Source organism: Cadophora gregata (genome assembly GCF_030347475.1).
Source record: "Cadophora gregata isolate MNR1 chromosome Unknown scaffold_8, whole genome shotgun sequence".
Classification (NCBI taxonomy): Eukaryota; Fungi; Ascomycota; class Leotiomycetes; order Helotiales; family Ploettnerulaceae; genus Cadophora; species Cadophora gregata.
The window spans coordinates 1,908,923-1,934,994 of NW_026695931.1; the positions used below are offsets into that span (position 1 = coordinate 1,908,923).

The 26,072-nt window shown below is 48.5% G+C and overlaps 9 protein-coding genes across 9 annotated transcripts; all 9 read left to right on the forward strand.

Moving 5' to 3' along the window:
- Positions 1-493: 493 nt before the first annotated feature.
- ONS95_014151 (uncharacterized protein) lies at positions 494-3,286 on the forward strand. Its single transcript, XM_058507805.1, has one exon. The coding sequence runs from the start codon at positions 621-623 to the stop codon at positions 2,322-2,324; it is 1,704 nt and encodes a 567-aa protein (XP_058356976.1). The 5' UTR covers positions 494-620; the 3' UTR covers positions 2,325-3,286.
- A 206-nt stretch (positions 3,287-3,492) lies between these two features.
- Positions 3,493-5,195, forward strand: RPN3 (26S proteasome non-ATPase regulatory subunit; the record flags this gene model as incomplete). Its single annotated transcript, XM_058507806.1, has 2 exons — positions 3,493-3,790; positions 3,853-5,195. 2 exons carry the CDS (start codon positions 3,493-3,495, stop codon positions 5,193-5,195), a joined length of 1,641 nt encoding a protein of 546 aa, XP_058356977.1.
- Positions 5,196-5,913: 718 nt separating this feature from the next.
- On the forward strand, positions 5,914-9,212 carry ONS95_014153 (uncharacterized protein). The gene is made up of 2 exons (XM_058507807.1): positions 5,914-7,962; positions 8,039-9,212. Exons 1-2 carry the CDS (start codon positions 6,514-6,516, stop codon positions 8,843-8,845), a joined length of 2,256 nt encoding a protein of 751 aa, XP_058356978.1. The 5' UTR covers positions 5,914-6,513; the 3' UTR covers positions 8,846-9,212.
- A 2,469-nt stretch (positions 9,213-11,681) lies between these two features.
- ONS95_014154 (uncharacterized protein) lies at positions 11,682-12,572 on the forward strand (the record flags this gene model as incomplete). The annotated part of the gene is made up of 2 exons (XM_058507808.1): positions 11,682-11,974; positions 12,067-12,572. Exon 2 carries the CDS (start codon positions 12,099-12,101, stop codon positions 12,570-12,572), a length of 474 nt encoding a protein of 157 aa, XP_058356979.1. The 5' UTR covers positions 11,682-11,974; positions 12,067-12,098.
- Positions 12,573-13,312: 740 nt separating this feature from the next.
- ONS95_014155 (uncharacterized protein) lies at positions 13,313-13,867 on the forward strand (the record flags this gene model as incomplete). Its single annotated transcript, XM_058507809.1, has 1 exon — positions 13,313-13,867. The coding sequence occupies one exon, from the start codon at positions 13,313-13,315 to the stop codon at positions 13,865-13,867; it is 555 nt and encodes a 184-aa protein (XP_058356980.1).
- Positions 13,868-14,113: 246 nt separating this feature from the next.
- On the forward strand, positions 14,114-19,844 carry ONS95_014156 (uncharacterized protein). The gene is made up of 2 exons (XM_058507810.1): positions 14,114-17,548; positions 17,598-19,844. The coding sequence occupies exons 1-2, from the start codon at positions 14,182-14,184 to the stop codon at positions 19,307-19,309; spliced, it is 5,079 nt and encodes a 1,692-aa protein (XP_058356981.1). The 5' UTR covers positions 14,114-14,181; the 3' UTR covers positions 19,310-19,844.
- Positions 19,845-19,988: 144 nt separating this feature from the next.
- ONS95_014157 (uncharacterized protein) lies at positions 19,989-21,174 on the forward strand. Its single transcript, XM_058507811.1, has 2 exons — positions 19,989-20,727; positions 20,804-21,174. The coding sequence occupies exons 1-2, from the start codon at positions 20,542-20,544 to the stop codon at positions 21,080-21,082; spliced, it is 465 nt and encodes a 154-aa protein (XP_058356982.1). The 5' UTR covers positions 19,989-20,541; the 3' UTR covers positions 21,083-21,174.
- A 385-nt stretch (positions 21,175-21,559) lies between these two features.
- On the forward strand, positions 21,560-23,236 carry ONS95_014158 (uncharacterized protein; the record flags this gene model as incomplete). Its single annotated transcript, XM_058507812.1, has 5 exons — positions 21,560-22,132; positions 22,205-22,497; positions 22,555-22,597; positions 22,669-22,775; positions 22,864-23,236. 5 exons carry the CDS (start codon positions 21,560-21,562, stop codon positions 23,234-23,236), a joined length of 1,389 nt encoding a protein of 462 aa, XP_058356983.1.
- A 1,533-nt stretch (positions 23,237-24,769) lies between these two features.
- ONS95_014159 (uncharacterized protein) lies at positions 24,770-25,840 on the forward strand (the record flags this gene model as incomplete). The annotated part of the gene is made up of 3 exons (XM_058507813.1): positions 24,770-25,060; positions 25,114-25,166; positions 25,219-25,840. 3 exons carry the CDS (start codon positions 24,770-24,772, stop codon positions 25,838-25,840), a joined length of 966 nt encoding a protein of 321 aa, XP_058356984.1.
- Positions 25,841-26,072: the final 232 nt, after the last annotated feature.

Sequence of the window (26,072 nt, forward strand, 5' to 3'; positions counted from 1 at the left end):
AGAATGTATTTGACCTGCTGAATCAAGCGATTTCTCCAACTGTAGGTATGTGGCCCCAGACTTGAGTAACTCTAAACATATGGAGGTTAATGGCAAATGGGATATTTTCTTGGTCCCTGTTACAAGAACTTCTCCTTGTCTCCTGTAAGAAAGCCAAATCCTGAGGGAGCCGAAATAGCCCCAAAGATCCTGCCATTACCATGACCAGCAGAAGCCTCGGCTGTATTAACATGGCGGTCTAGGAAGATGAGAAGGTCCACTTCTCCATTTCGAGATAGTCAAGTGAAAAAGAGTAGAATTCTAATATAAATCTACAATTCTGCAATAAGTAGTAATCTACCTAGATAGCGTAGACCCATCACAATGACGCTGAGTGCTCCAACAAAGTCCATCCTGTGACACATCCAAGATAGGTCAAGTGCGGCTGAATGCGGCCGCCCGACCAGAGATCGGTCCACAACTTTGTCTGGACATTGCATCACTTCACTCCCCACCACGAGATTGTCCATTCCACGTTGCGATTTTGTACACGATATACGAGCAGCTATTATTGTCGACTTGAAGCTGGAATATAACAACAGAGTACCCTCATCTATAGGTGTCACACACCGATAGTCACTATGAATAACAGTCAGCAGGGCGGCTCTGCCCCTCAGGGCCAGCCCTCAGGAGCGCAACAGCAGCAACAGCGCAAGATCCCCTTATTCAAACCAGAGCAGATGAGAGGTCTTCCCGAACCATTCACGGCCGAAGAGAGAGCAAAGTGGGAGCAAGGGTTGAGGTCACTATGGAATCAAATTGAGCAAAATGCAGCAGACACACAACCACACTTGGAAGCCAAGCGCAAGCTCATGGACTTCTCGAGAACCCTTGCTACAAAACTACAAGCTGCCAAGCAAAAAGCTCAACTGCAAGGTCAGCCAGGATCACAGGGACAGTCGAGTCAGCAAGGACAGCAGCAAACCCAGCAAGCTGGAGTTCCTCGTCCTCCTAGTCAGGGCCAGCCACAACAAAACCAGAGCCAAGGAGGAGACAATAGTAGTGGTGGCACAAGCCCTGTTCAGCAAAGACAAACACCTAAGATCAGCCCGAAGCTGATGGAACATGTCACTAACTTCCCATACGTCCTGCCACCGAACATGACGCCCAATACCCAAGAAGCTATGAAGTGGATCCAAGAAGCGAAGCAGAAGTATCTAAAGGCTTTGGTCAACATGGAGAGTTTCACGGCTCGCGTAACTGGCCTGGATGCAGTGATTGCGAAGCGAAACGAGGAGGGAAAACCGCTGAGTCCGGAAGAGGAAAAAGATTATAAAGAGAAGAAAGAGGCGGCCCACAAGTCACATTCGGAGGTAAAGGCTTTTGTGGAAAGCTTTCGAGCACAGCAGGCGCAGTTTAGAGCTGCTCAAGCTCAGTCTCAGGGACAAGGACAAGGAAGTGGTTCTCCAGATGCCAATCGACCTGGCCCAAATGCCAGCAATGGTGGACAAGCTCCTCCTCGGCCACAGATGAACCCACAGCAGGTCCCAAATCCGACACAGACTGTCAATGCCGCTATAGAGGCAGCCAGAAATCAGCAGATGGGTGGAGGACGCCCTATGCCTCCGATGCAACAGCCAAATGCTCAGATGTCACAGCCTCCTCAGATGCCGAACCAGAATGCTCCTGCTGGCCAAGGGCAAATGCCCAATATCAAGACGGAGGCTGGAGTGCCTACGCAAATCAACACTGCAGTCACGCAGATGCAGGGAAATCAACGACCCATGCAAACAAATTCACCACAGTCTGCCGTTCCACGATCCGCTGGTGTGCCTCAATCAGCCACTTCGCAAGGTCCACAACAACAACAGGTTCCTCAGCCTTTGTCGCAATCTGACGCATTTCAGAGCGCCGCTAGGTCGTATTCCAATCAAGCTCCTCCAAATGTGATGGGCCATTCACACCCGACCGCTCCTCGATCCGAAGCGAACGTCATAACAAATAAAATGCCCATTCCCAAGCACCTTCCCGAGCGCGCAACACAACCACCGCAACCAGTACAAATGCAGCAAGCACGCCCAACCTACTCAGGAGGACCATCCAATGGTGGCAGTATCATCTCTCAACCTGTCATTCCGAAGACGCCAGGGTACAGCATGGAGGGTGAAGGTGATCGCGTTTTGAGCAAGAAGAAGCTTGATGAGTTGGTTCGCCAGGTTACTGGTGGTGGTCAGGGCTTGGATGGTGGTGAGGGATTGACCCCCGATGTTGAAGAGGTATGTGATGCTGTCTTTTCCATTATTACCTTCTATCTTCACAATCTCTCTCCAGACTCTGAAGAGTGACTCTGACTATTGTTTATCCTTATTGCGAAACCTTAATGCTGACTTGCGCAGTCCATTCTCAACGTAGCCGACAACTTCGTTGATCAAGTCCTTCAAGCAGCCTGCAAGAACGCCAAGGAACGTGGTTCCAAGATCCTCGAGATCCGCGACATTCAACTCACCCTTGAACGTGGTTACAACATCCGTATTCCTGGCTACTCCAGCGATGAAATCCGTACCGTTCGCAAGATCCAGCCTTCCCCTGCATGGATCTCAAAGATGAGTGCTGTGCAAGCTGCTAAAGTTACTGGTGGCAAAAATACTGATTAAGAGTGTGTAATATCTCCATGTCCTGAGAGGTATACTGAATTTCTGAAAAGCGCTCCACGTTAATAATGGTCATCTGGAGTTTATGGCAGGTTCCCAAGCCCGGCGTTGGCTGGTGATATGGAAGGGATGGCATATACACAAAGGCGTTCATATGATATTCTTTGATGCAACCGGACTCGTGCCCTGCTTTGCTATTCACTGGCTTCTACGAGAGTTTATGGATGGAAGGCGCTTCGGGAGACCAGGGAAAACACTGCTTCGCATATGGTGCATAAGGTAGTGATCGCAGCTAGCTGATGGCACATGTCAATTCACATGCATTGAACTTCTGACCTGCGCACGTGAGATTTCACTTACTTTCATGGCTGTGAGTCTTGGGATTTGGGCTGTTGATGTGTATTTCTAAAGCCAACCACCTCATAACAAGTAGTTCCTGTGACCTCTTTGCTAGCCAGTATTCCATTTCGGTTATGATGTTGTGAGGACTGCAGCCGGCTTACCTATTGGCTTCGTGACGGGATCTGAGTGCAAGCCAGGCTGAGGACCCACTTTTAGCAGGCACGGCTGCTTCGCGTCAAGGTTCTGCATCGGACCTCCATGTCGCTTGCCGTACCAGCCTTAAGCTTCAACATGTTGTAATCTCAAAGCACAGCTAACCTACTACATACCATCAACAACACCACCCCATCGAACCCAAACAAAGCGAATTGTCTAATATCTCTCGATTCCAGAGAGACATCCCCAGTTTTCCAGTACCATCCCAAGTCCTGCGAATATCATCGACGCGCTCCCTCGAAGCCAAGAGTACGTCACGGAAGGGCGCCTTCAAGACGCTTGATCAAACAGACAGTCAGTCGATATGCCCAGCAAAACACCCCATACGAACGGGGAAAAGCCTGTCGAGAATGGAATCAATGGTACCAAGGACATCGAGATGAAGGATGATGCACCGGCCCCGCTAAAGGGTGGAAAGGGCAAGAAGTTGAAGGAAGGCGACGAGGAGATGACCGTTGTTGTACCTCCCTCCAAAGGCACAAAGCTATCGGCTCCTCCACCGAAGGACACTGATGGTGATGTGGCCATGGATGGGTTTGAGGGTGCAGAAGGAGAGGATGCTGGGGCTGTCAAGATCAATCCGGTGGCCAAGGCTGTTGCAGGTGCGTAAATACCCATTCCACCGAAAACCTGCCCTTTACTGACGAAAAGTTCTTCATTGCAGATATTAAGAGCAACTTCCCTTTACTAGAACGCGCGGTTACCCTGTTCGATGCTAGATTCTCCCTTCGAGCCCTCCGGTCGATTTCTTCCATCCGCAAACGCCTTACACTGGACATCCTGGCGCAAGTCATCACTGAGACTTACCCATCAACAAGCCCTGCTGCAAAGTCATTACTGGTTGCGATCGATAGAGAAAATGCCACATTCACAAAGCCAGTTTCGTCTGAGATGGAGCTCGACTCGGAGTCGAAGAAGAGTGCCAAGAAGGAGCAGAAGGAAATCCTACCTGAAGTTGATATCTTCCTAGGAATCCTGACACAAATCTACTACCTGGATAACAAGATCAACCAGCAGGGTGCTGAGTTCTCGGCATATCTCGCTGAGCGGATACACACTTTGAACCGCAGAACCTTGGATTCCCTCACAGCCCGTGTGTACTTTTACTACTCATTATTCTGCGAACAGATGGCTCCTCTCCCACCGTCTCCGTCTTCACCCGTTGTTGCTCTCCGGCCTACGCTCCTTTCCGCCTTGCGAACTGCCGTTCTGCGCAAGGATATCGATACACAGTCTACTGTCATCGTGCTGTTGCTAAGAAACTACCTTTCAACATTTCACATTGCTCAGGCTGATCTCCTTTTGTCCCACACCCAATTCCCAGATACTGCTTCGAATAACCAGGTTGCCCGATTCCTGTACTATCAAGGCCGCATTCGGGCAATCCAGTTGCAATACTCCGATGCCCACGAGTATCTGGTCGCTGCTACACGAAAGGCTCCAACAAGCCCCAGTGCTGCAGGCTTCGCACAGACTGCTCAAAAGCTGTTGCTTGTGGTGCAACTCCTGATGGGTGATATTCCTGAGCGCGCCACTTTCCGGGTCGCCAGCATGGAGCGTGCTCTTCAACCATATCTTATGCTTGTGCAAGCCGTCCGCGTTGGGTTGTTGGGCGAGTTCGAGAATGTGATCAACCAGCACGCCGAGACCTTCCGCCGCGATGGGACGTACACACTCATTCTGCGCCTCCGACAGAATGTCATCAAGACGGGTATCCGGATGATGTCCCTGTCATACTCCCGCATCTCCCTCCGAGACATCTGCATACGCCTGAAGTTGGACAGCGAGGAGTCTGCAGAGTACATTGTTGCGAAGGCTATCCGCGATGGTGTCATTGAGGCTTCTCTGGATCGGGAGAGAGGTTTCATGAAGAGCAAGGAGGTTGGTGATATCTACGCTACCAGAGAGCCTGGTGATGCTTTCCATGATCGTATCCGCGCTTGTCTCACCCTTCATGATGAGAGTGTCAAGGTATGTCTTTCCATTCTTTTTAAGGAAAGTGTTTAGCTAACAAGTTAATTTTCAGGCTATGCGATTCCCTATGAACCAACACAGACTAGAGCTCAAGAACGCACAGGAGGCAAGAGAGCGCGAGCGCGAGATGGCCAAGGAGATTCAGGATGGTGATCTCGACGAGGATGACTTGGGAGGAGAGTTCGAGGGCTTGTAGATGGCTTTCGGACTACTGAAATCGGAAATCGAAACCCACATACATAATCTCGCTGTACACAAACTTGGAATGGAATGGGTAGCGGAGGGGCTGTATTGGAGAGTTTACATTTGGAGGGGGTCGAATGGAATGGGAATGCGGAGGTAGATGAGATGCGAATGGAGAGGAGGGGAGTGCACTGCGAGAGGTTAAGTGGGGTGGGTGGGATGTGCGGTGAGCTGAGCTGAGCGACGGGTTTGGTGGCATTTGGCAACCTTCATCATATTGTCTTGCTACTACTCCTACTTATTTTGATCTCCATCGCAGCGCTTATTTTTCTCGATGCCTGCTCAGTTTGCAAAAGCACTGGAGATCGACGTAATCTACCCTGCTTCTTGTGAGTTTATGCGGCTGAGGAGGGAACGAGAGCTGGGATGGAGAGGTGCTACATTAGGTTCTTGCGAACACAATACTTTTCCTTCTTGACTTCTTGCCTTGTGCGTCCTGGCTTCTGGCTTGCATGTATGTGTGAGGGAGTGAATATGGATGGTCACTCGCTGCGCATATGGGATCCGGTGGTGTGCAGTGCAATTGAGCGCCTAGTAATTGATTGATATACTTTATATTTCTAACTTTGACGTACTTACCAGGGTGACTCTACCACGGTACGCTGTCCTGAATATCCCGTGAGACGGCTGCCTAGATTGAAATGATACCATTGCTTACAACTATAAGGGGAGGTTTGGTAGAAACAAGAAAAAGCGACTACACAATCCATATTGTCTTGAATTGTGATTGCCGGTTTGTCACAGAAGCTAGGCTGACAATCACGAATTCAAAGTTGCCCCTCATTCTGTTATTACCCCAGGTCACCTTGGATGTCGCGCATCCCAAAGGACAACGATATTCTACTCAACTACCTACTTGATAAGGTAGTCGAGCGGAACAATTAATGCATGGATTACATGCATATTCCGTTTCTAACATCGCGTGTTCACGAGATCGGAAAGCGATGATGACCAACAGAAAAATTTAGCCCAAGCTCCAGCTCAAGCGCAAGACAAAATCAGACCAGGCGCAGACGACAAAAAAAAGTTTTCCCCTTCAATCAAGCGCTTCCGAAAACAAATCAGCCCTCTTGTCAGCGAAATCAGAGCAGACAAGTAAATTGGTGTAATGGGAAAGGAGAGGCTGCCAGCTTCTGCGCAGCGCATCTCTACATCCAGAAGCAGAGAACGAGGAAATAATAGAGGTGGTGTTGAAGGCGGTGGTGAAGGGACAGCAGCCATTCAGGGGAGAGGCCAAAGTCGCGGTTCTGGTTGCGTGGTGGTTGACGTGGGCGGGACCGAGACGGGGGATGCTGGGGCTGATGCGACGGGGTGGGATGTACCGCATTCAACGGCAACGACAGCTAGAGCTACAACGATCACTACAACGAGCGAACCCTCGCGTACGAAGAGTACACGGATAAACACAAGGACTGAGTTTACGTTTGCGGACACCAGAAGTGCTAGGGGAGAGGAGAAGGAAGCTGGACCAGCTTATTTGGGAGACCAGGGATTGGATTCTGGATTCAAGGCAAGCTGGACATTCCAGCAAGAGCAGCTTGAGAACAAGAGTCCAGGACACCAATACGAGACTTCTACCTCTACCTCCGACGCAGCATCATCGCAAATCCTCATACGTCCACTCAATCCCTCCCAAGACGCTCCACAAACTCCCCAGCCCCCGCAACTACCCCGCCAGTCCCCCGATCCACACCCGCAACCACAGCGCTACGTCCTGAAATTCGACCGACGCCTCCTCGAGAGATCGCAGGCGCGAGAAAGGGAGCAGAGGAAAGTCATTGAGGAGCTGCTGCAGAGGCAGAGGGACGAGGCGATCTGTGTTAGTGAGTTGGTTAGGGAGAGGGATTGTGAGATTATGCCTAGCTTGGAGGGGGCGTTGAGTTTGAGGAGTGGAAGGGCGAGGGGGGGATGTGCTGGTGGGGAGAATGAGAGGGATAGAGAAAGGGGGAGGGGAAGGGGGAGGCTTGTGAATGGGATTGGGGCTGGAGAGAGGGATACGAAAGTCAATGGTACCATGGGTGTGCAGAGGGTTGGGAGGAATGGGAGAAGGGCGAGGGATAACAAGGAGAATAAAGTCAATGGGAACGGGAATGCGAATGCGCCAAATGGAATCCATGAAGAAGATCTCAGAGATACGATCGCCATCCCTCTCGAACCTAGCAAACCTTCCAAGCCAAAGAAGATGGAGCTTGAGCTCCGCATCGACGATAAGTCCAAAGACAAAGACAAGGAGGCCCTGGAGCGTAACATCAACAACGTCATTTTCGGTGAAGTGACTTTCAAAGCTTGGTATCCGTCGTGGTACCCCAAAGAGATAATCGGAGAGAAAGCTCTTGCGGGTGATAAGGGCGGGATCGTGGTTAACGAGTTGTATGTTTGTCAGAGGTGCTTTGGGTATGGGAAGGTGCTGGTGGAGTGGGTAAAGCATTGTAGATGTTGTGAGAGAGAGGTCCCTGGACGGAAGATCTATGTGCATGGTGGGTGGAGGGAGGATGACAGTCCGAGGCCGGCTGTGGGCGAGTGGAGTATTTGGGAGGTTGATGGAGGTGTTGAGACTGTAAGTTCTCATATTTCCGTATTTCTGGATCTTGCAATACGGTTAGGAAAGGATATTTGCTGACATCGCTCTTCAGATCTTCTGCCAAAACCTTTCCCTCTTCGCCAAACTCTTCCTCGACAATAAATCCGTCTTCTTCGACGTCTCAGGCTTCAACTACTTCCTCCTCGTCTACACCCCCCCTTTCAACTCCCCACACAACACATCCAGCACCCCACAAAAACAAATCGTCGGCTTCTTCTCCAAAGAAAAACTCTCCTGGGACAATAATAACCTAGCATGCATCCTCATCTTTCCACCCTGGCAGCGCAAAGGCCTCGGCGCCCTCCTCATGGGCATTTCATACTCCATCGCTAGACGCGAACAGATCCTTGGCGGGCCAGAGAAACCTATTTCTGAGCTGGGCAGGAAGGGATATAAACGATTCTGGGGGGCGGAGATCGCGAGATGGATTCTAGAGAGGCAGGAGAGGAGGATGAAGGGAAAGAAGGGGAGGGGAAAGAGGGAGGAGGTGGGTATAAAGTTGTTGAGTGAGGAGACGTGGATCGCGCAGGAGGATTGTCTGGCGGTGTTAAGGGATATGGGTGTTGTTGAACGGATGGGGGGACGTGGGAGGGTGTCGGGTGGAGATGTGGATGGGGAAGCTGGTGCTGCAGAGAGGAATGGGAAGGGGGTGGTGAAGGTGAGGATTGACAAGGAGGCTGTTAGGAGGTGGTGTGAGAGGGAGAGGATTAAGCTTGAGAGGGTGGTTGGTGAGGAGGGTTTTATACCGGGGTATGCGGAGAAGGTTGAGGAGGATGGCGAGGAAGAGGGAGGTGAGGAGGAAGAGGAAGAAGGAGAGGGTGAGGTGGACGAGGAGGGTGATGAGGAGATGGATGGTTGAACCAATTGCATTGCATGATAAGAGAGAAAAACCTTGTATGATCATGGCGAGGCTTTTATTGCCCGGGGAGTTCTACGCCAGGAAAAGCTCATATGCACAAACATGGAATGCCTGCACAATGCAGAGACTATAGCAGCACACCGACGCAGCGGATGGAGAGAGAATATGATAGGAGATTGATACCCCGCGCTTCGCTGTTCGCAGACGCAGACGCAGAAGAATAAGAAGTCGAGAATTCGAGAATAGATGATCAGGCAGCTGGCTGGTCAGAGAGGACGAGGACCAAAACTGCCTCACGCATCTGATATTTACATACGAATAGTAAATGCGCTATACTTAAAAAAAAATAAAAACGCACATTGATGACGTGTTGTGATCATCAATCATGTATAAGTTTGCCTTGTCCATGCTACGACGATGGATCCAGATCTAGAAGACCTGCTGAGATGACGGGACTGTATGTATGTATGCTTTGCACACATTTCGTTCCATTTTGGAGCTAGCTAGCTAGCTGTGAACCCGTCCTTTCCCACTTAGCTTTCCATTGTTCGCTGCTATGACTATGACGAACGAGCTAACTTAAGCATGGAATAAGACGAGATGAGAGGAAAGGACTATGGAAAGAGTCTAGTCTAGCTATTTAACTTGGGTCGGGAAATATATCCTACATTAGCTTACCTTACCATACCTTATTTTATACCTCTCTTCTTTTACGTTGTCCTGTTACAGTAAGCTCCTTTTTGCATATGTATGTGAGGATGTGAGATGACATCCTGTAAGCGGAGTCCTTGAATGGTTAGTCCGAGGAATTGAATATTTAGCTACGAAACTTTGGTAGTCACTATTATGTTGCGTTCTGCTCGATTACCAGATTTGGGTGCGTGCTGGTCAGAATCGGTTGAACGAAAGGAAACGTTCAGTATGTGCTGAGCTCGCTGAGGCGGGCGGGCTGGGCACACACCCGCCGCGAACCGCCCTGCCGCCCCAGGGCATTTCTCCGCTCTCGCTTATGAAGTGGAGTTCTGCGGCGGAAGGTAAACAATTGATTCTGAGCGGCTGCGTAGGCGCAGTAAGCTCTGCTTGGATTGAGTATTTTGACCCCTGGATAGGTAGAGGCTTGGATTCAACTTTCTGGCGGGAATACACAGTGTTATTTTTGGACAGGACGAGATGAGATGACAGTGAGTGGTGGCTTTACGATTACTTTAGTGACGATTTCTGGTCCGTTAATTCCCTGTTTTAAGATCCCTGACTTAAGAAGGGCTTGGGGCTTCGTTTGATTGGGTTCGGTCTCCTTTTCAGGTCGTGAGGTGTCAGCTGTGGATAACAAATTAGGACGGTGGAGATGTCGGAGGTCAAGTTGCCACGAACCTGAAGCAGCCGTTGTAAGTTTGACAAAATCTGAGGGGTTATTTTCATCACTGGATACCGATGCCGTCGAGTTATAGCTTTCTCATTGGATGTACGGAAGAAGTGTAGAGCGTACCTATTCTGAAAGTCTCGATTCCGGGGCAAGCTCAAGACAAGAACACTTGTCAATTCGAGTGACTCCATTCGATTGACCTCACTGAAAGGTTGAATTTCAGTAACATATCTGATTACAGTAGTATTTTACAACTGTAAGTTCCTGGTTAAGCGTTCGTTGATCCCTTGGCGAATGGTCCTGTCAAAGAGTTGGACTCGGGGGCTTTTGAAAGTAGAAAGTTGTAGCGGCTCCTGAACTGCAAAGTATGTCAAAACACGCATCATCGATAAACATGTTTTGCCGTTATTCAGATGAAAAACTCGCAGCCCTAGACTCATGCCGTGCTAAATAGAACAAATTCTCAATTCGCCGCAGTGAGGCTGCAGAACGCGGGGACAGCGCATGATCTCAACTCGTGACGCTCCTTGGTCCGGAATTGCGTACCGAGCTATTCCAAGACTTTCACCCCAAAAAAAAGAAAATCTGTGGCAAAGGCTGGGCCCGGCTGGGCCCGGCTGCGGTCTCGCTTTTCTCCACTTCAGGAAGTGGCCGTTTACATCTTTCAGTGTTGCGATGACAAGGCTGTGTAAGCGCTGGCACTAATGCATTCCCGAGTGTGGGATACATTCTGGAAAGGCTGCTCTAAAGCAGATCTCTGACGCGGTCTAGGTTCCCTGCGTTAGGATACTGCAACCAATTTTCAAGGATTGCCCTTGATGCAGGAGGCTCAATCATCCATTTGCTTGGTCTGTTCTTGATCTCGGTACAAATGTCGTTCTCATGGGCAGATAGACACTATCCATTTCTGTCCCGGTTTAGCCATGACGCAGATTCTGGTCTCACAATTGCAGGCCTAGCTCCCCGATCGTCCTATTTGAGGCTTCAAATTGGGCTATGTCAGTGCCAGCACGAGATCTTTTGCCTTGTGGTAATAGAGAGCATCTGATATGATGTTTGTGAAGACAAGTTCGGCCACTTGGTTGAGTAGGTCATGACCCGCAGAGCAAAGAGGCTATCATAGCACCGGATACGCAGCCCGTTCCGGAACTATGTTTATCCTTGTCATAACTTGACTTCAAGTCTTATTTCCAGCAGGAAATATCTACCAGGCAGCCTTGCCAAGTTAAACCTTGGACATCCCGAAGCTTGGCACCATGGGACTTCCAAGTGTTTGGTGGAGGATGGGACGCTGCAGGGTCAAGTTTCGCAGCAACCACACTTGTCACTTGAGCCAGACCGCCTCCTTTATGTTCGGACTGACCCTGCCGGTTATGAGTAATTGGGTCGGTTTCTTTGAATGACAGTGATACCCTGATTGACCTCACGTGTAATTCGTACTCTTGGTGGGGTTTCAAAGGCCATGCGCACCAGGCAGCCTATGACGCTCTTCATGTAACCTCGTCCAAAAATAACGAACCGTATCGGCACGGCGTTCCACCAGCAATTTCTGCCATTCGTTATCAGACCCGTGCGATGTCATCCTTATCTATGCTCTCGAAATGTGAGAGAGAGCCTCGTTCGCCGCCTTGGGCTGCGCCCAGCCTGTGGCGTCGAGGCGTAGCCAGGAAGTTTACTGACCCATATTCTAGTTACATAGACGCTAGCCTCATATGCTCAGACCCTTATAAGTGTTCTCCAATCTTCTGTCTTCACATATGTTCAAGGTGAGCCAAGGCTATTCAAGGCTGTTTTTTTTTCATTGAGATATCCTTCAGTTCGGATGAGACCAGTTGATATAGGTTGACTGGCTATTCAGAAGTTCGTTTCCGAGGAAAGACTTCTCCTAACATGGAAGTCGTTTTTGGTGTCCCTGGGCTCATTTCTCTTGCGGACATCATCGTTGGGAGGACAATCAGGTATTCTCTTGAGGTCAAGCACGCTGAAGCAAGCATCGTTGCATTCTTGGATGAGACCAAAATCCTCCTGGGAATATTGAAGCAGATTGAACATACCTCCAAGTTGTATCTTGAGCATGACCTTGTCATAGATGCTTCAGTCGGGGAACATATTGTTGCCTGCTCCCAGTTACTCACAGAGATTCGAGACCAATTACAGAAGGGAGAGCTTCGTAGGAGTCCACTCAAGAAGATAAAGCGGGATATTCTGTGGCCTTTTAAGTCATCGAAGACCAAAGAGCTTGTGGAACGGCTTGAACGTTCCAAAAATAGCCTTGCGCTCGCATTCAGCACTGACAACTGGCAAGTTGACCTATTTCAATTTTTGGGACAAAGACTGACGACTGATCAGGCTGACAATTCATAAATCAAATCAGAAGCGAGCTACAGAACTCAAAGAACTACAAGATAACATCGCTTCTAAATACATCTGTTAGTTCTGAGAAAGATAACGGTAAAACAGCTCTTTCCTGACAAGACCATAGCACAGGAACGTCAACGAATTTTCAGGTGGCTAGGCGATACCAACCACGCGAAGCTCCAGGATAATGGCATCGCTCTACGCAGCCATCTAGAGAACCAGACTGGACAGTGGTTCTTAAAAAGCGTTCAATTCAGAAGATGGATGGAAACACGGCGCTCCAGATTGTGGATTCATGGTATCCGTGAGTAGTGGTCCTCCGGAGGTGATTTCGGCGCTGACAAGTCTGGACAGCTGGAGCGGGAAAGACCGTCTTGACGTAAGCTCTCCACCACAATAAACACCCATAAACTGCTGTTGACATTGCGCAAGGTCCACCATCATAGAGCATATCCAGAAATCGCTAGGGCTCTTCGAGTGCGAGAATAATTCTGACGGTTCGCTTTCGTGACACTGCCCCTGATGAGATTCAGCTAATGTGTTCAGTACTTGCCTATTTTTATTGCGACTTCAGGGACAATGCAACAACGAAGACCTGGAACATACTCGGTGCGCTGATCAAGCAGCTCGCAGAACAGAATAGAGAATGCCTCCACCTACTGGAAGAATTCCATCAAGCATACCACCCACCGGGTACGAGCCCGAAGCCATGTCACGAGAAGGAACTATGCAAATTGTTCATACAAATGGCTAAGCAAATCGACGGTGACGTACTTCTCATTATTGATGGGCTAGATGAGATTGAAGACCGTCGTGCGGACACTATAGAACTTCTGAGAAGCTTGTGGGGTGATGTCTCGCCCAAGGTTGATAATTCGCTGGTGTCACCAGACACGCTAGGCTTTGCTCCTGCTCTGGATACTCCACCAGAACTTGTCACTCACGGATCGCTACAACATGCTGGAAATAGCCCATCTTCTATCTATGCCCATGTAGAGCAATCAGTAGCTCTAATTTCGGGAGACACTGCACATTCTGCTTTGTCGTTCGATACAACGGCTTCGACTCCGTTCGACAACCCTCACATCAAGTTACTGTTCGTCAGCCGGACACAGAGGGACATTGAGTCCAGACTGCACGACTTCGAGCACCAAAAGATTGAAGCTAGAGAAGTCGATTTGCTTCTATATGTAGCCTCCGAGATTGACCATCGAATTACCAGACGACAATTGAGGTTTTCGGACAGGATGTTGAAGGAGGAGATCATGGATGGTTTAGTGAGTAATGCGCAAGGCGTGTAAGTTAACAAGCATGTAGAACTATACATTGCAGAGTACTTGTGCTGATACACCAGAGGTTTCGATGGGTCGCATGCCAGATTGACTATCTTTGCAAACTTACTAGCGACCGGGAGAAACGAAATGCTCTGAAACAGCTTCCACGAGATTTACCGCAAACATACGACCGCATTCTCCGAGAAATCGACGACAGTCACGTAGATCTCGTCCGCAAAACACTTCAATGGATTATATCAGCAGCGGAGCCATTGCCTATCCAAGCTTTGCTTGAGGCTCTTTCAGTATCAGAAGGAGATAATGATTACGATGCGCAAGCTATGACAGACGTGGATACCCTACTAGAGTGCTGCAGTAGTTTGTTGAAGACAAGCCAGACTGTACAAGGAGCTTTGGAGCTTGCACACTTCAGCGTCAAGCAATATCTGCTCGCTATCGATTCTCGATCACCACCCCAGATAGCGAAGTACCAAGTCAACGAAGATGAGAGCACACTCACGCTGGCACAAGTCTGTCTGACATATCTCAACTTTCAGTGCTTCAGGCACGGGCCTGAACAGTCCGTCAAGGATTATAACAGTATGCTTATCCGGCGACCATTCCTTCCACATGCAAGCAAGTACTGGGACTACTATGCCCAAGGTCACATGAAACATCCTTCTATGATGGCATCAGCCACATCTCTGTTCAGTTCTTCGAACATGGGAAACTTTCGCCATTGGAATCAGGCACTCATACTTTCCTTGAATGGAGAGCTGGGTATGGAAAGTGATATCTACACGGCTTGTATGGAGGCACCACCATTACATTGGGCGGCTCTCCTTGCGCTGCATGAGATTCTGAGAGATTTGCTTGAGGTGTTCTCGCCTAACTGCCACAGCGGTATGGGAGTTCCTCTATACTGCGCGTTGATCGGACCCGAACTTCTGCTTCATGGCGTTTCGAAAGCCACAGTGCAAGATATCGAACAGAAGTCATGGCGTCCAGCTTCGAGACTGTTGGCTGTACAAACGCTTCTCTCTGCAGGTGCCGACCCAAACAGCGACGCGGAGTTATCGACCGGTCATGATAATTCTCACGTCGCTTTTCACGCAACGGACAGCCAAGCGGACTTTTTGACTGTACTTCTCAAGGCAGGAGCAAAAATTACAGCAGATACACTTGCATGCGCTTTCCGATTGAAGGATGACACCGAGGCAATACATGGAATCATTTCCTTGGCCAGAGGCGGGGGAAACAGTCTTAAAGATGAATCAGACCGAGACGCTTTCAACAAAATCAAGTTACACCTTCCCAGTTTTCAAGACGGTGTCGTACAGCCATCCGAACAATCTTTCCAGTCTATGATGGCTAGAATGAACCGAACAGAAATTTCAAAAGCTTTGGAGAATGATGTGCGACATGGCCTCTCATCAAGGGTTCAGGCCAGGTTGGAAGCAATAAGGAACAGTTCTCTGAAAGGGCAGTTTTTGATACAGATTCAAGAACATTTCTGTTACGCGATAAGCCATGAGAACCGCGAAATGGTGGAAATCTTTCTCAACAATGGCGCTAAGGTAGACCGACAAAGCTTCTTCCTCGCCGTGCAGACTCGAGCATCCAAGATAGTAGATCGGTTCCTCAAAGAAAGTCCTGGCATTGTCGATCATGACGACCTTGTTGCGACTATTATCGCCGGTGATTACGAAACCTTTTCGTCTCTGAAATCGACCGGCATTGACATGTCTTGCCGAAGTTTGGATGGTTGTCTTCTTATCCAATATGCACTTCAAAATGATGACAAACTTGGATCTCCTGGACGCATCTCAATTATCGAGGCACTGTTAAAACTCAATCCGCCACTCCAGGAGCCCTGTCTACATGGTGATTTGCCAATTCATTGCGCTGCAATGGCTGGGATGAGTGAAGTCGTCGACGATTTCATTCGCCGGGGGTCTCCCGTGGATACTGAAGGTGCTTCAGGGTACAGGCCTACTCATCATGCCTCTAAAAAAGATTCAATTAAGACCATGCAAATGTTATTAGACGCTGGTGCCGATCGAAACGCGAAAAGAGGGGGTGTCGGTGGTGGCCCACTTCATTACGCTGCGATCCACAACGCGACTGAATGTACTCGGTTACTCATCCAAGCCGGAGCAGAGCTGGAACAGTTGAGTTCCTCCCAATACACACCATTGCTTATTGCTTCGATAAGGCATTCTTGGAACGCCGCCCAAGTTCTCATTCATGCAGGAGGCAATGTCAACGTATACGAACCCGGAACACAATGCACTCCTCTCATATTAGCATCGCAATCAGGCTGCCTTGAGGTTGTTGAACTGATTGTCAAGCGTGAGACAGACCTGGATTTCAAGAATTTGGAAGGTGAAAATGCACTTTACCTTGCTGCGAAGCACGATCACATCGAAATTGTGGATATACTGTTGAAGTCGAACGCGAAGCCAGACGCAGACCGAAAAGGCTACGATGGTACCCCACTACATTGGGCTATAGTACGCCATTTTGTTGACGTTGCTCGCCTACTGTTGGACTACAATGCTGAACTTGAAACCCTCAATTGCGTTTTCCAAACGCCTTTACTTGTTGCCACATCTGTACAGGAGTGGGAGATTGCGAAGCTGCTTGTGTCTAAAGGCGCAAACGTCAATGTCAAGGATTCTATTATAGGTGTCACGCCTCTACATAATGCCTCCTTATATGGACACACCGAGCTGGTGGAACTTCTGCTGGAAAAAGGAGCCGAAGTTAACGCGACGACAACAGAAGGCCGGACACCCCTTTTGGAAGCGGCATTGAATGGAAATCTACCAACGCTCAAGCTCCTTGTTGGAAAAGGAGCAGATATCCACGCACAAGATCACACAGAAGCTAGCCGTTCGGCATTATCTGAAGCCATCAGTCATACACCCTCTGTGGAAGTCGTCAACTACCTACTAGGGCTAGGCGCAGACGGTGACTTGCAGTCCAACGGTGCTGACAGTTGTCTAGAATTGGCAATCAAATCAGGTAACACACCCATAGTTCAAACACTTCTTGCTCATGGTGTGGATGTCAATGCCCAACGAACACTTTCCAAACATACCCCCATTATGAGGGCTGTAAGTCACAATCAGGCAGAAATTTGCAGGATACTTCTTGAACATGGCGCCGATCTCACATTGAGAGATTATAGTGACAGAACTGTCGCTCATCAAATCATGAAATACGCCAATGCAGAAATCCTGAAATTGTTTCTGCCGTTTAACGTTGATTGGACACATTCGGAGAAAACACACTCCATTGACTTCGAAGACGGAAACGTTTCCTACGGTTTCTCACCACTACATCTCTCAGCGAAATACAACTTCCCAGATGCCATCAATATACTTTTTGACGAAAAATTGGTTGATGATGTCAACTGTATATGTGGAGGAAATCTTACGCCACTTCACTTTGCGGCAAACGCAGGCAGTCTAGCTGCGATGGAGGCCCTGTTGACCAAGGGTGCCGATATCCATGCGGTGACGGCAAAAGAACGCCAGAATGCATTACACATTGCCGCCCGTTTAGACAATCTCAAATGTGTCTCGGCGTTACTCGAGAGAGGGGCTGAACCAGGCCACTCGGACAAACATGGTAGAACAGCTGCAGAACTATGCTCTAGCCAAATGGTTCGACTTGTAATACAGCAAGCTTTAAAAGAACGAGGTAAGACACTACCAGAGGCAAGAAGTCCTTGCTAACTCAAATTTAAAAGGTTCGACTAGTCGACTCGTGACTTCTGAGATAACTGGCAAGATTCCGGGCATCGCAATAGACCCCAGGTCCCAAAAGTTGATCAAGGCCTGTGAAGATGGAAACCTGACTATTTGCCGTGAGCTGATATCGATGGGAGTCGATTGTAATGCCGCATTGTCAGAGTCCCGTTCTTCCCCATTGCTCATCGCATTGGCCCAGCATGACAACTACAATCAACAGCTGGTACACTATCTCATTGATAATGGAGCCGATATTCAAAGTCATGCTGGTCCAGAGGTTGAGAGAGCTGGTTATCAACCGATTCACTACGCCGTATGGAGAAATTCAATTGATACTCTTCGTAAGCTATTGAAAAGGGATGCAAGCATGTCGAACTTTGGCTTGGAGCCAGTCCATGTTGCTGCTTGTCGAGGAAGTCTTGAAGCACTATCGCTGCTATTAGATCACGAACGCACCAGGTCGGATTGCGGCTCAGTACAACGCATGCTTGATGTTCAAGTCAAACCAGACCCCAAGTTTCCTAAGATGTGTATAGCTCCAGGTCCAATCTTTGCAGAACATTATCTTAGCACCGGTACAGCACTCCATTTAGCGGCGTGGTTTGGCAATGATGATATATGTCGAAAGTTACTAGATTCTGGTGCAAAGGTCGATGCAATTGATGCCAGAGGCAGGACATCATTACATCAGGCGGTGTATGGGGACAATCTGACTGTGGTGAAACTTCTTCTGGACTCTGGTGCTGATATAAATGCCCGTGATCTGATGGGTTGCTCTCCGTTCCTCCTATCGATCGACACAGAAACAGAAACGGACATAATGGAGGAGATAATTTCTCGCTCGCCTGATCTAACGGTTGTAGATATCTTCGCAAGGAACGCCGCCTTCTACGCAGCTGACGTCTCATCTACTGGAAAGGGCATAAAGGTGCTCCAAAGGCTGCTGCAGCTCAAAGTGCCATTCGATCTGCGCGACATACATGGCTACCGTCTGCTACAATATTGCCTTCGCCGCGAGTATACGCTTGATCCCAATATGATCGAGTTTCTTGTCGAGCATTGCAATATTCTTGGTGGTGGAGACTCACCAAATGGCAATATAGTCAACATGGCAACCAACTACTTCCCATCTCCAGTAGCATTTCTCAAGATCATTTTCGAGCGTCTTTCAGCTCTTTTATCGCCAGAGGATTTCCGAACTTATATCAACAATTGGTGTAAAGTCTACGGCACACCACTCTACTGGGTCACTTATCGCGGGGATGTGGCAGCCATGGAGTTGCTAGTTGAAGCAGGCGCGGACATTTCTCAAATCAAGGGACCACTTGGGAATGGCCTCAATGCAGCTTGTGCCATGGGTCGAGTCGACGCCATCAAATGGCTGCTTACACGAGGAGTAGGGTCGGTTGGAGATGAGGCTTTGGAGCTGGCCTCAAAATTTCAACATGCGACAGCACTTTTGACCCGTTACATGGAGAATGGCGTGTCTGGTCTTGTTGAGGAGCCACACAATTCATCCGTCGTGAAACTACCTCCACCCCAGGCCATGGAGGACATCGTCCTTTCAAAAATAGACGATTTTGCCGGGATAAGTATACCAGGAGATGACCTTCACACCAGAACTTTTCTCCAGTCTCAGTCCTCAGTCAGTAGTAGTTGCAGGTGGTGGCACGCCAGCTCGAGTGGACAAATCACTGTCAGCAGCCTCTGAGATTGCGGCTCTTACTACTCCATCAGATGGAAACAGCAATTTCGAGCGAGATATCAACGCGCACTTGAACGCAGAAAACACGCAACTGGTGGTTCTCGAGCGCAGCATTTCAATCCCTGTTGTTGATCACGACTATCACAAGGACAATCAACAAAGCTTGGATGCCACACAAAGCCTTACAACTGAACATACCTTCAAATGTTTACCAATTCCACATCATCAGATACCCCAGGGCTTAAGATCAAAGGCGACGGCTGAGGATAAGTCCTTGTCTTCCTGTCAGCTTTAAGATGTTACTCCAGAGCCCGGAAGAGTCTGGTCCGGTGTAACGTGGCATATGAGGCACAACACATTGGCTGCAGAGGTGCCTCCCTAACTTCTACATGAAATTCTTATCATCACCATTTTATTCTATATTTTGTAATTTGCGTGTCGGTTACCAGGCGTTGGAGTGTACACTGGTGTGGATTTCTCGTCTGGAGAGTGTATTTCACAAGATACACGCCACCTTTCACATGCGCATGTTGGGAGTGCATCTCATTTCAATGTCAAATCTATGTACCCAGAATATTTCTTTCTATTATTTTAGTGTAATATAAACGCCAGTTTCTAGACCGCATTGCAGGATATTAATTGTTGCATCACCAGGGCATGTTCTACACGGCCGAAAATATTATTTAAGTCAGGTATAACGAGTCTATTTCAGCACTGCTCTTTACTCTGAAAGAATCAAATCTACATCTCCAAAAATAGTCTGCATCAATGGTAAGGGAATATAACGAATGTCTAAAGGTGCGAGAGATAATAGGCCGAATATCCCAACACCAACATTCCTGCACGCAAATCGAATATCGAAAACCAGACTCCGAAACTCACTGTGAAATGTACCACCCTTCTCGCCACTCTTCCCTCAGATCCGTTCATCAAATAGGCTCATCGCATATCTCAGGAGCTGCAAACTCCATTCTGCACCACATGCCTGAGTCGCTTCTTCGAGTAGCAGGAGATGGAGATATGAGTGTTTCGAGATATGTTGTTGACTCAGTATATGCCTCTCATATCAATGTTATGGTTGAGCTTTAGGATACCTATATGCGTAGGTAGGTACCTAGATAGGTTGGTAGTCGTTGCAGCTGGCTCAGTCTGTGGAAGGCTCAGTCACGTGTTTTGCACACCCCGGGTACCTACCGACCTAGTACCTTAGGTAAAGGGAACCCAATCACTGAACTACGATGTATTGGGCGGAACTGCCTGTACAGGAATACTTCAGGTTTCATGTTTCCATCTTTGATTTTCTGGTCAACTGTACGCAGAATACTTTCGCAAAGTACAGGTCGTTGGTCTTGAGAGAAGAGAAGATGTGGAAAAGGGGTTTGCTGTCAAGGACTGCCAGTTCAACGAGACGATACTATGCAAAGGTTAACATCTACCCGCATCTACGCTCTAATGACAAGCCAAACCAAAAGTACGGTCAAATGCTGATATCGCGAGAAGGTTCCCGAACACACCAATATCACCTCAGGCGAGGAAAGGAAGCTAGAATCAATTCCAGCAAAGCTGGACAAGGCAGACTCGACAACCGAGATAGAGGAAGTTGAAGCGGGTACAAACGCGCTGAAAAGACCAATGACAATACTCGAGCAGGATGAAGAGCTCCGCTTAAAACTTGAGGGCATATCTGGGGGAGGTGGTGGAGCTGGAGTTGAATATGAAGGTGGCAAGGCGGTGGGGTTGAAAAGGGGCGTGAGGGAGAATATGTTCCGAGTGATTTGATACTGTATCGTCCCCAGCTGCATACTATTGGATGGGGTATAACCATCACGAATATTGAATATTGCCAGGATACAACTCAGGCTTTATTTGCTGACAGAGTACTAAAGGTGAACGTGGGGATATAATGACCACCACGTGACCGCCCGCGAATCGACGTCATCGTACTAAGTCCTTGACGCGTTCTTCTTAACGCGACTTTGCTTTTTATGTTTCCCCTGACTTCTTCAATCGTCTTCATCTCACTTCAAAGAAACTATCAGCGTCGATAAATCAACTCAGTTACCACAGTCGTTAATTGGAGATCAATTGATACACTCAAACAGAAGGTTTGCCTTTTCCAACCATAACACTACACACACAAAGCTCCCTGTTCACTTTCCATCTAAGCAAAGGTAAATTACTATGAATCTTCTCGTAAATTTCGATCAATCCAATGCAGAAGCAATACCTAACATTATATGTCTTTCAGCGGTCACAATGGCATCTACTAGATCCTCCCAGAGCTCCTCTCCGGCGCCGACAGGTACGAAGCGTTCGGCAGACACCTCTTCATCGCCCCCAGAAGCCAAGCGTGGCAGAGGGAGACCCAAGAAAGCCCAAAAGACTATCGAGGAGACGATCGACGGTACCGTAAAGGACAAGGACATCGAGAAAAATGGAGACATTGCAATGCAGATTGACCAGGACTCTGCTTCATCTCCACCAGAGCCAGCAAAACGTGGCCGAGGCAGACCCAAGAAAGTTCAGGGTTCCTCGTCGGATAAGAATGGAAATGCTGAAAATGCCGCCAAGGACAAAGACATTGAGGACGATGAAGCAATCGCCAAGCAGATCGAAAATGACAGCAATTCCAAGATGAAGGGGAAGGGGTCGAAGACCAATGGAGGTAGCGGTGAGAAGAACGCTTTCGACGAGGTCAAAGCCGATACAGATGATGTGAAGAAGGCTGCCAATAAAGAGCAGGAGGCGAAATCGAAAGAAATCATGGATAACAATAAGTCCATCATTGAGGATGATAAGCGAGAAGCTGCCATTCCATCTTCGATCCTTGTATGTTCCATATGTTGATACAGCGATGTGGAATCTTCTTCCAAACGATGACACTAACATGGTGGATATTAGGAGAAGGGTATTATCTACTTCTTTTTCCGAGGTCGAGTCGGAGTCGAAGATCCCCAGGGAATTGAGGATGTTGCCCGCAGCTACATCGTCCTTCGACCCCTCCCAATAGGTGCAAAGCTTGGAGAAGGTCCTCTTGAAGACTCCGGTAATGCAAAATTGCTGGCATTGCCAAAGAAGATGCTGCCAAAGAGTCGTCAGGATCGTTTCCTCGTATTTGTTGAGAACCCCTCCGCCACAATCAAGGATTTACGGGACCAATTCTCCAGCAATGACTATGCCACCAAGACTTCTGGGTACGTCCTGAGTGACACTGCATTAACAAAGAGTCCACCACTGATCATCATTTACAGCACAAGCCATACTCCCTCGGCCACTCCCTTCGCGGAAGGAATTGTAAGTAAACCAAGTATCCCCAATATCGCCTTATTGTGCAGGATTGAGTAGGACGCTAATTCATGTTCTAGTATGCCATTACTTCGACTGGCCGCGAGTCCCACTTGGCGTATCATCTCACCGTTCCCTCCTCAATCGGCGAGATCCAGAAAGAGCTGGGACTCAACGAGAAGGGCAGGTAGGTACCCACTTCACCCTCTTGAATTTGTGGAATGGTTTCGAATATTACATCATAAAGTCGATAATGCTGACACTCTCCTTTTCAGCTTCGTCGTCTCAGCCAAGAACCCCAACGCCCCTGGTCCAGCAAACGCGACCCTTGACAACCCCGCTTCCTACCCGGAAGATATCCAGAAAAAATTCAGAAACCTTCGCTGGATGCCTCTGGAGCCAGAACTGTTGAATTACAAAAATACTCAGTTCTTGATCATAGGTGAAGGAATGGGTGAAATGGATAAAGCGGTTCAGGAGCTGAGCAAGGATGCAAAGGACGATACCAAGGAGAAACCTATTGAGGAATTGGAGAAGCTGGAGGAAGAGGATCATGATCGTGTCGAGCATCTGAAGGGTGATGATCCGGTTTTTGCGGACCTGGGTCTTAGCTCTAAGGAGTATTCTAAGATGCAGACCACCTGGTAAATGAGGACGGACTCAAAGCCGCTAATCTTGCGTATGACATTGAAGTGGTAGGCCAATGGAATGAAGGCTTAGCTGGACTGTACGATAAGGCGATTTACTGGCAGGTACTGGTACTGGCTACCTGGTTCCGGCGTTGCAGCAAAAAGGCCGCATGGTGGATATGGACTTGGGAGTTAAGGAAACAAATGATTCGCAAATACTGCTAGATGACTGACATTAAGTGCTTCCGAACTCAACAATAGCATACTCTTTATTCCTCAACATCATTGTTCAGCTCCTGCCTGCTTGGGTGTCCCCAGCACGGCTGAGAACTTTTACATCGCAAGTTGAGTTGCTTCATTCCAGTGTCAACATCGCTGATTTGATTACACAGGCCCACGAACAGCCCTTCTTCAATACACATTCTCGTGTGTTTTGAAACACTGTCCTCATCTCGGTTATCTCGCCAAAACGGGTAACACGAGCTGGTGGATTATGTGAGCTCGCCTTCAAACCGACTCTTCGATTACTGATATACATTTCTATGCGATTGGAAATTTGAATTTTGCAAATGCTACTTCTGGTTAATAGCCGATCCTGTCTGCGTCGAAGGCTCAGTGTTTTTCAGGAAGTAGAAAGATTCACTGGATCTCGGGAACGCGTCGTCAATACCCGAATTGCCGAAGTCAGGACTTTCATCGATTTCTCACCATACTTGCTCTTTTCCGATGTTTATACAGTCAGATTGTTTACGCTTGATTTTTTCTTCGCTCTACATCATGCTCAGCTGATAATTCTCTTGTCTTTGCCTGGCTGCTTAGTGGCGGAAATAAGCTTTCTGTTGGAAGTGATCGAAGGGTCAACAGATCCGCCAATTTCATTGCCCCAGCGAATTTGATAAGCTTACACATGCATGACCTGATTCACGACGTAGGTTCTGTACCTGATCGACGAACTTGTCATGCCTCACATCCCATTTTTGGCATTGGCATCCCGGGGTTTTCAAAGCAAACATTGCAAAAGGATCGTGCAGATCCAGACCCCAATGCAAACAATAATACCCACGCGGACGAAAAACAACAGAAGCTAAGCCAACAAGTAACATTCAACAGAACTAATTAAGATCGACCTTTCAAGGTAGATGTTACGATTGTTTGGGTACGAGCCAATCGCGAACAGCACCAATGGCTGGGTTTGATGCAGCCTCATTGCCCGCTCTGGTAATCCACATAAACTTCAGCTGCTAAGCAATACGTAAGTAATTCTGGACCTTTGAGGAATCAATGTTCCAATCAGTCTGCCCTCCCCATCAGGAAGAACCTAGTGGGACTGATTAGCACGATCTCATGCGCTCGGCTCCCCAATGTGGCAATCCGCGGCCTCTTAGCAAATGCCGAGATGCGATAATCAGTATGTTGGTATACTTATCAACGAAAATGCTGATGCACTTGTAGCATATAAAATGATCGTCACTCCCACTTTCTACTACGTGAAAATTCCCGTTTCAGACTCACACAATATTTCTGCTCTCTACAACAGGGATCAAGATCCACAATGGCTACAAATGGGACACCAAATGGGAATGAGACCGCTGGTCCCGCAAAGATCGACCCCGAGCAAGTTGCAAAGCTAGGAATGGCTGCATATAGAGCTCCATCTCTACTTCAACCACACAGAGCACAAGAAGCACTTCAAGATGCACACGATGGACGAATCCCTCCTCTCATCGGCTTCTTCTGCGGCCTCTCATGTCCGCCTGTTGCAAAAGTCGTTGCCCAGCTTGGTTTCGATATTGTCTGGATCGATTGGGAGCATGCTTCTACCAACGTGGAGACGATGACACAAGTAAGACTTTCTGATCTCATAGCACATAAGAAAGGAAGCTGACAGGCATCTAGATGGTCCACGACGTCCAATTCTTCAGCGAGGGCAAGAGTATGGCTTTCGTCCGGTACGTCTCCAAATTCTCACTTAATCACAGCACTTCTAACATACTTACCAAGCGTTCCCGGCCACAGCCACGAAAACATCGGCTACGCTCTCGATGCAGGAGCAAGTATCGTCGTCCCACAAGTCGACACCGTCGAACAAGCACGACACATCGTCTCCGCCGCCCGCTACGGCGCCATCAGAAACGGCACCCGCTCCGCACCACCAGCACGCTACCTCCCCGGCATCTCAGACACACCTCTCGATCCATCCCTCACGTTCCACGAGAACGTCAACAAGCAAGCCGCCATCGTGATCCAAATCGAGAGCTACCAAGGAATCCAAAACCTCGACGCTATCCTCACCGAATGCGGCGATGAGATCTCGTCCGTCTGGCTCGGCTCGCTAGATGCGAGGATCAGTATGGGATTCAGTGGAGGTGGGATTGCAGGTTCCGAACCGGAGTGGTTGGAGGCTGTTGCGTTGTATGAGAGTACGCTGGCGAAGCATAATATGCCTGCTAGTGGACTTGCGATGGGTACGCCCGAAACGAAGGCCATGATGGGAAGGGGGAAGAGCTTTGTTGTGGTGGTGGCAGATACGTTTGCTATTATGGGGAGGGGGTTGTCGGAGTTGGGGTATTTTAGGGAGAATTTCCCGAGGAAGAATCATAAGGGGGTTTATAAACAGTTGTAGGTCGGGTTTTGGGAGATGGAGTAGATGCTGTAGTGGAGTGAAGGTAAATCAGTTAGCTTGAAGAATATAGAGGTACCTTTTGAAAGACGTATCATGGTGTAAGGTGCCAAGTATCCCTCGTCTTTGTATTCTTACATTATATTATCTCGACCGAAGGAGTGTTGGGCTGTACTTCTGCTTCAATAGGACGGGCTGAAGAGATGCACAACGACTCCATCTTCACATCATGCCC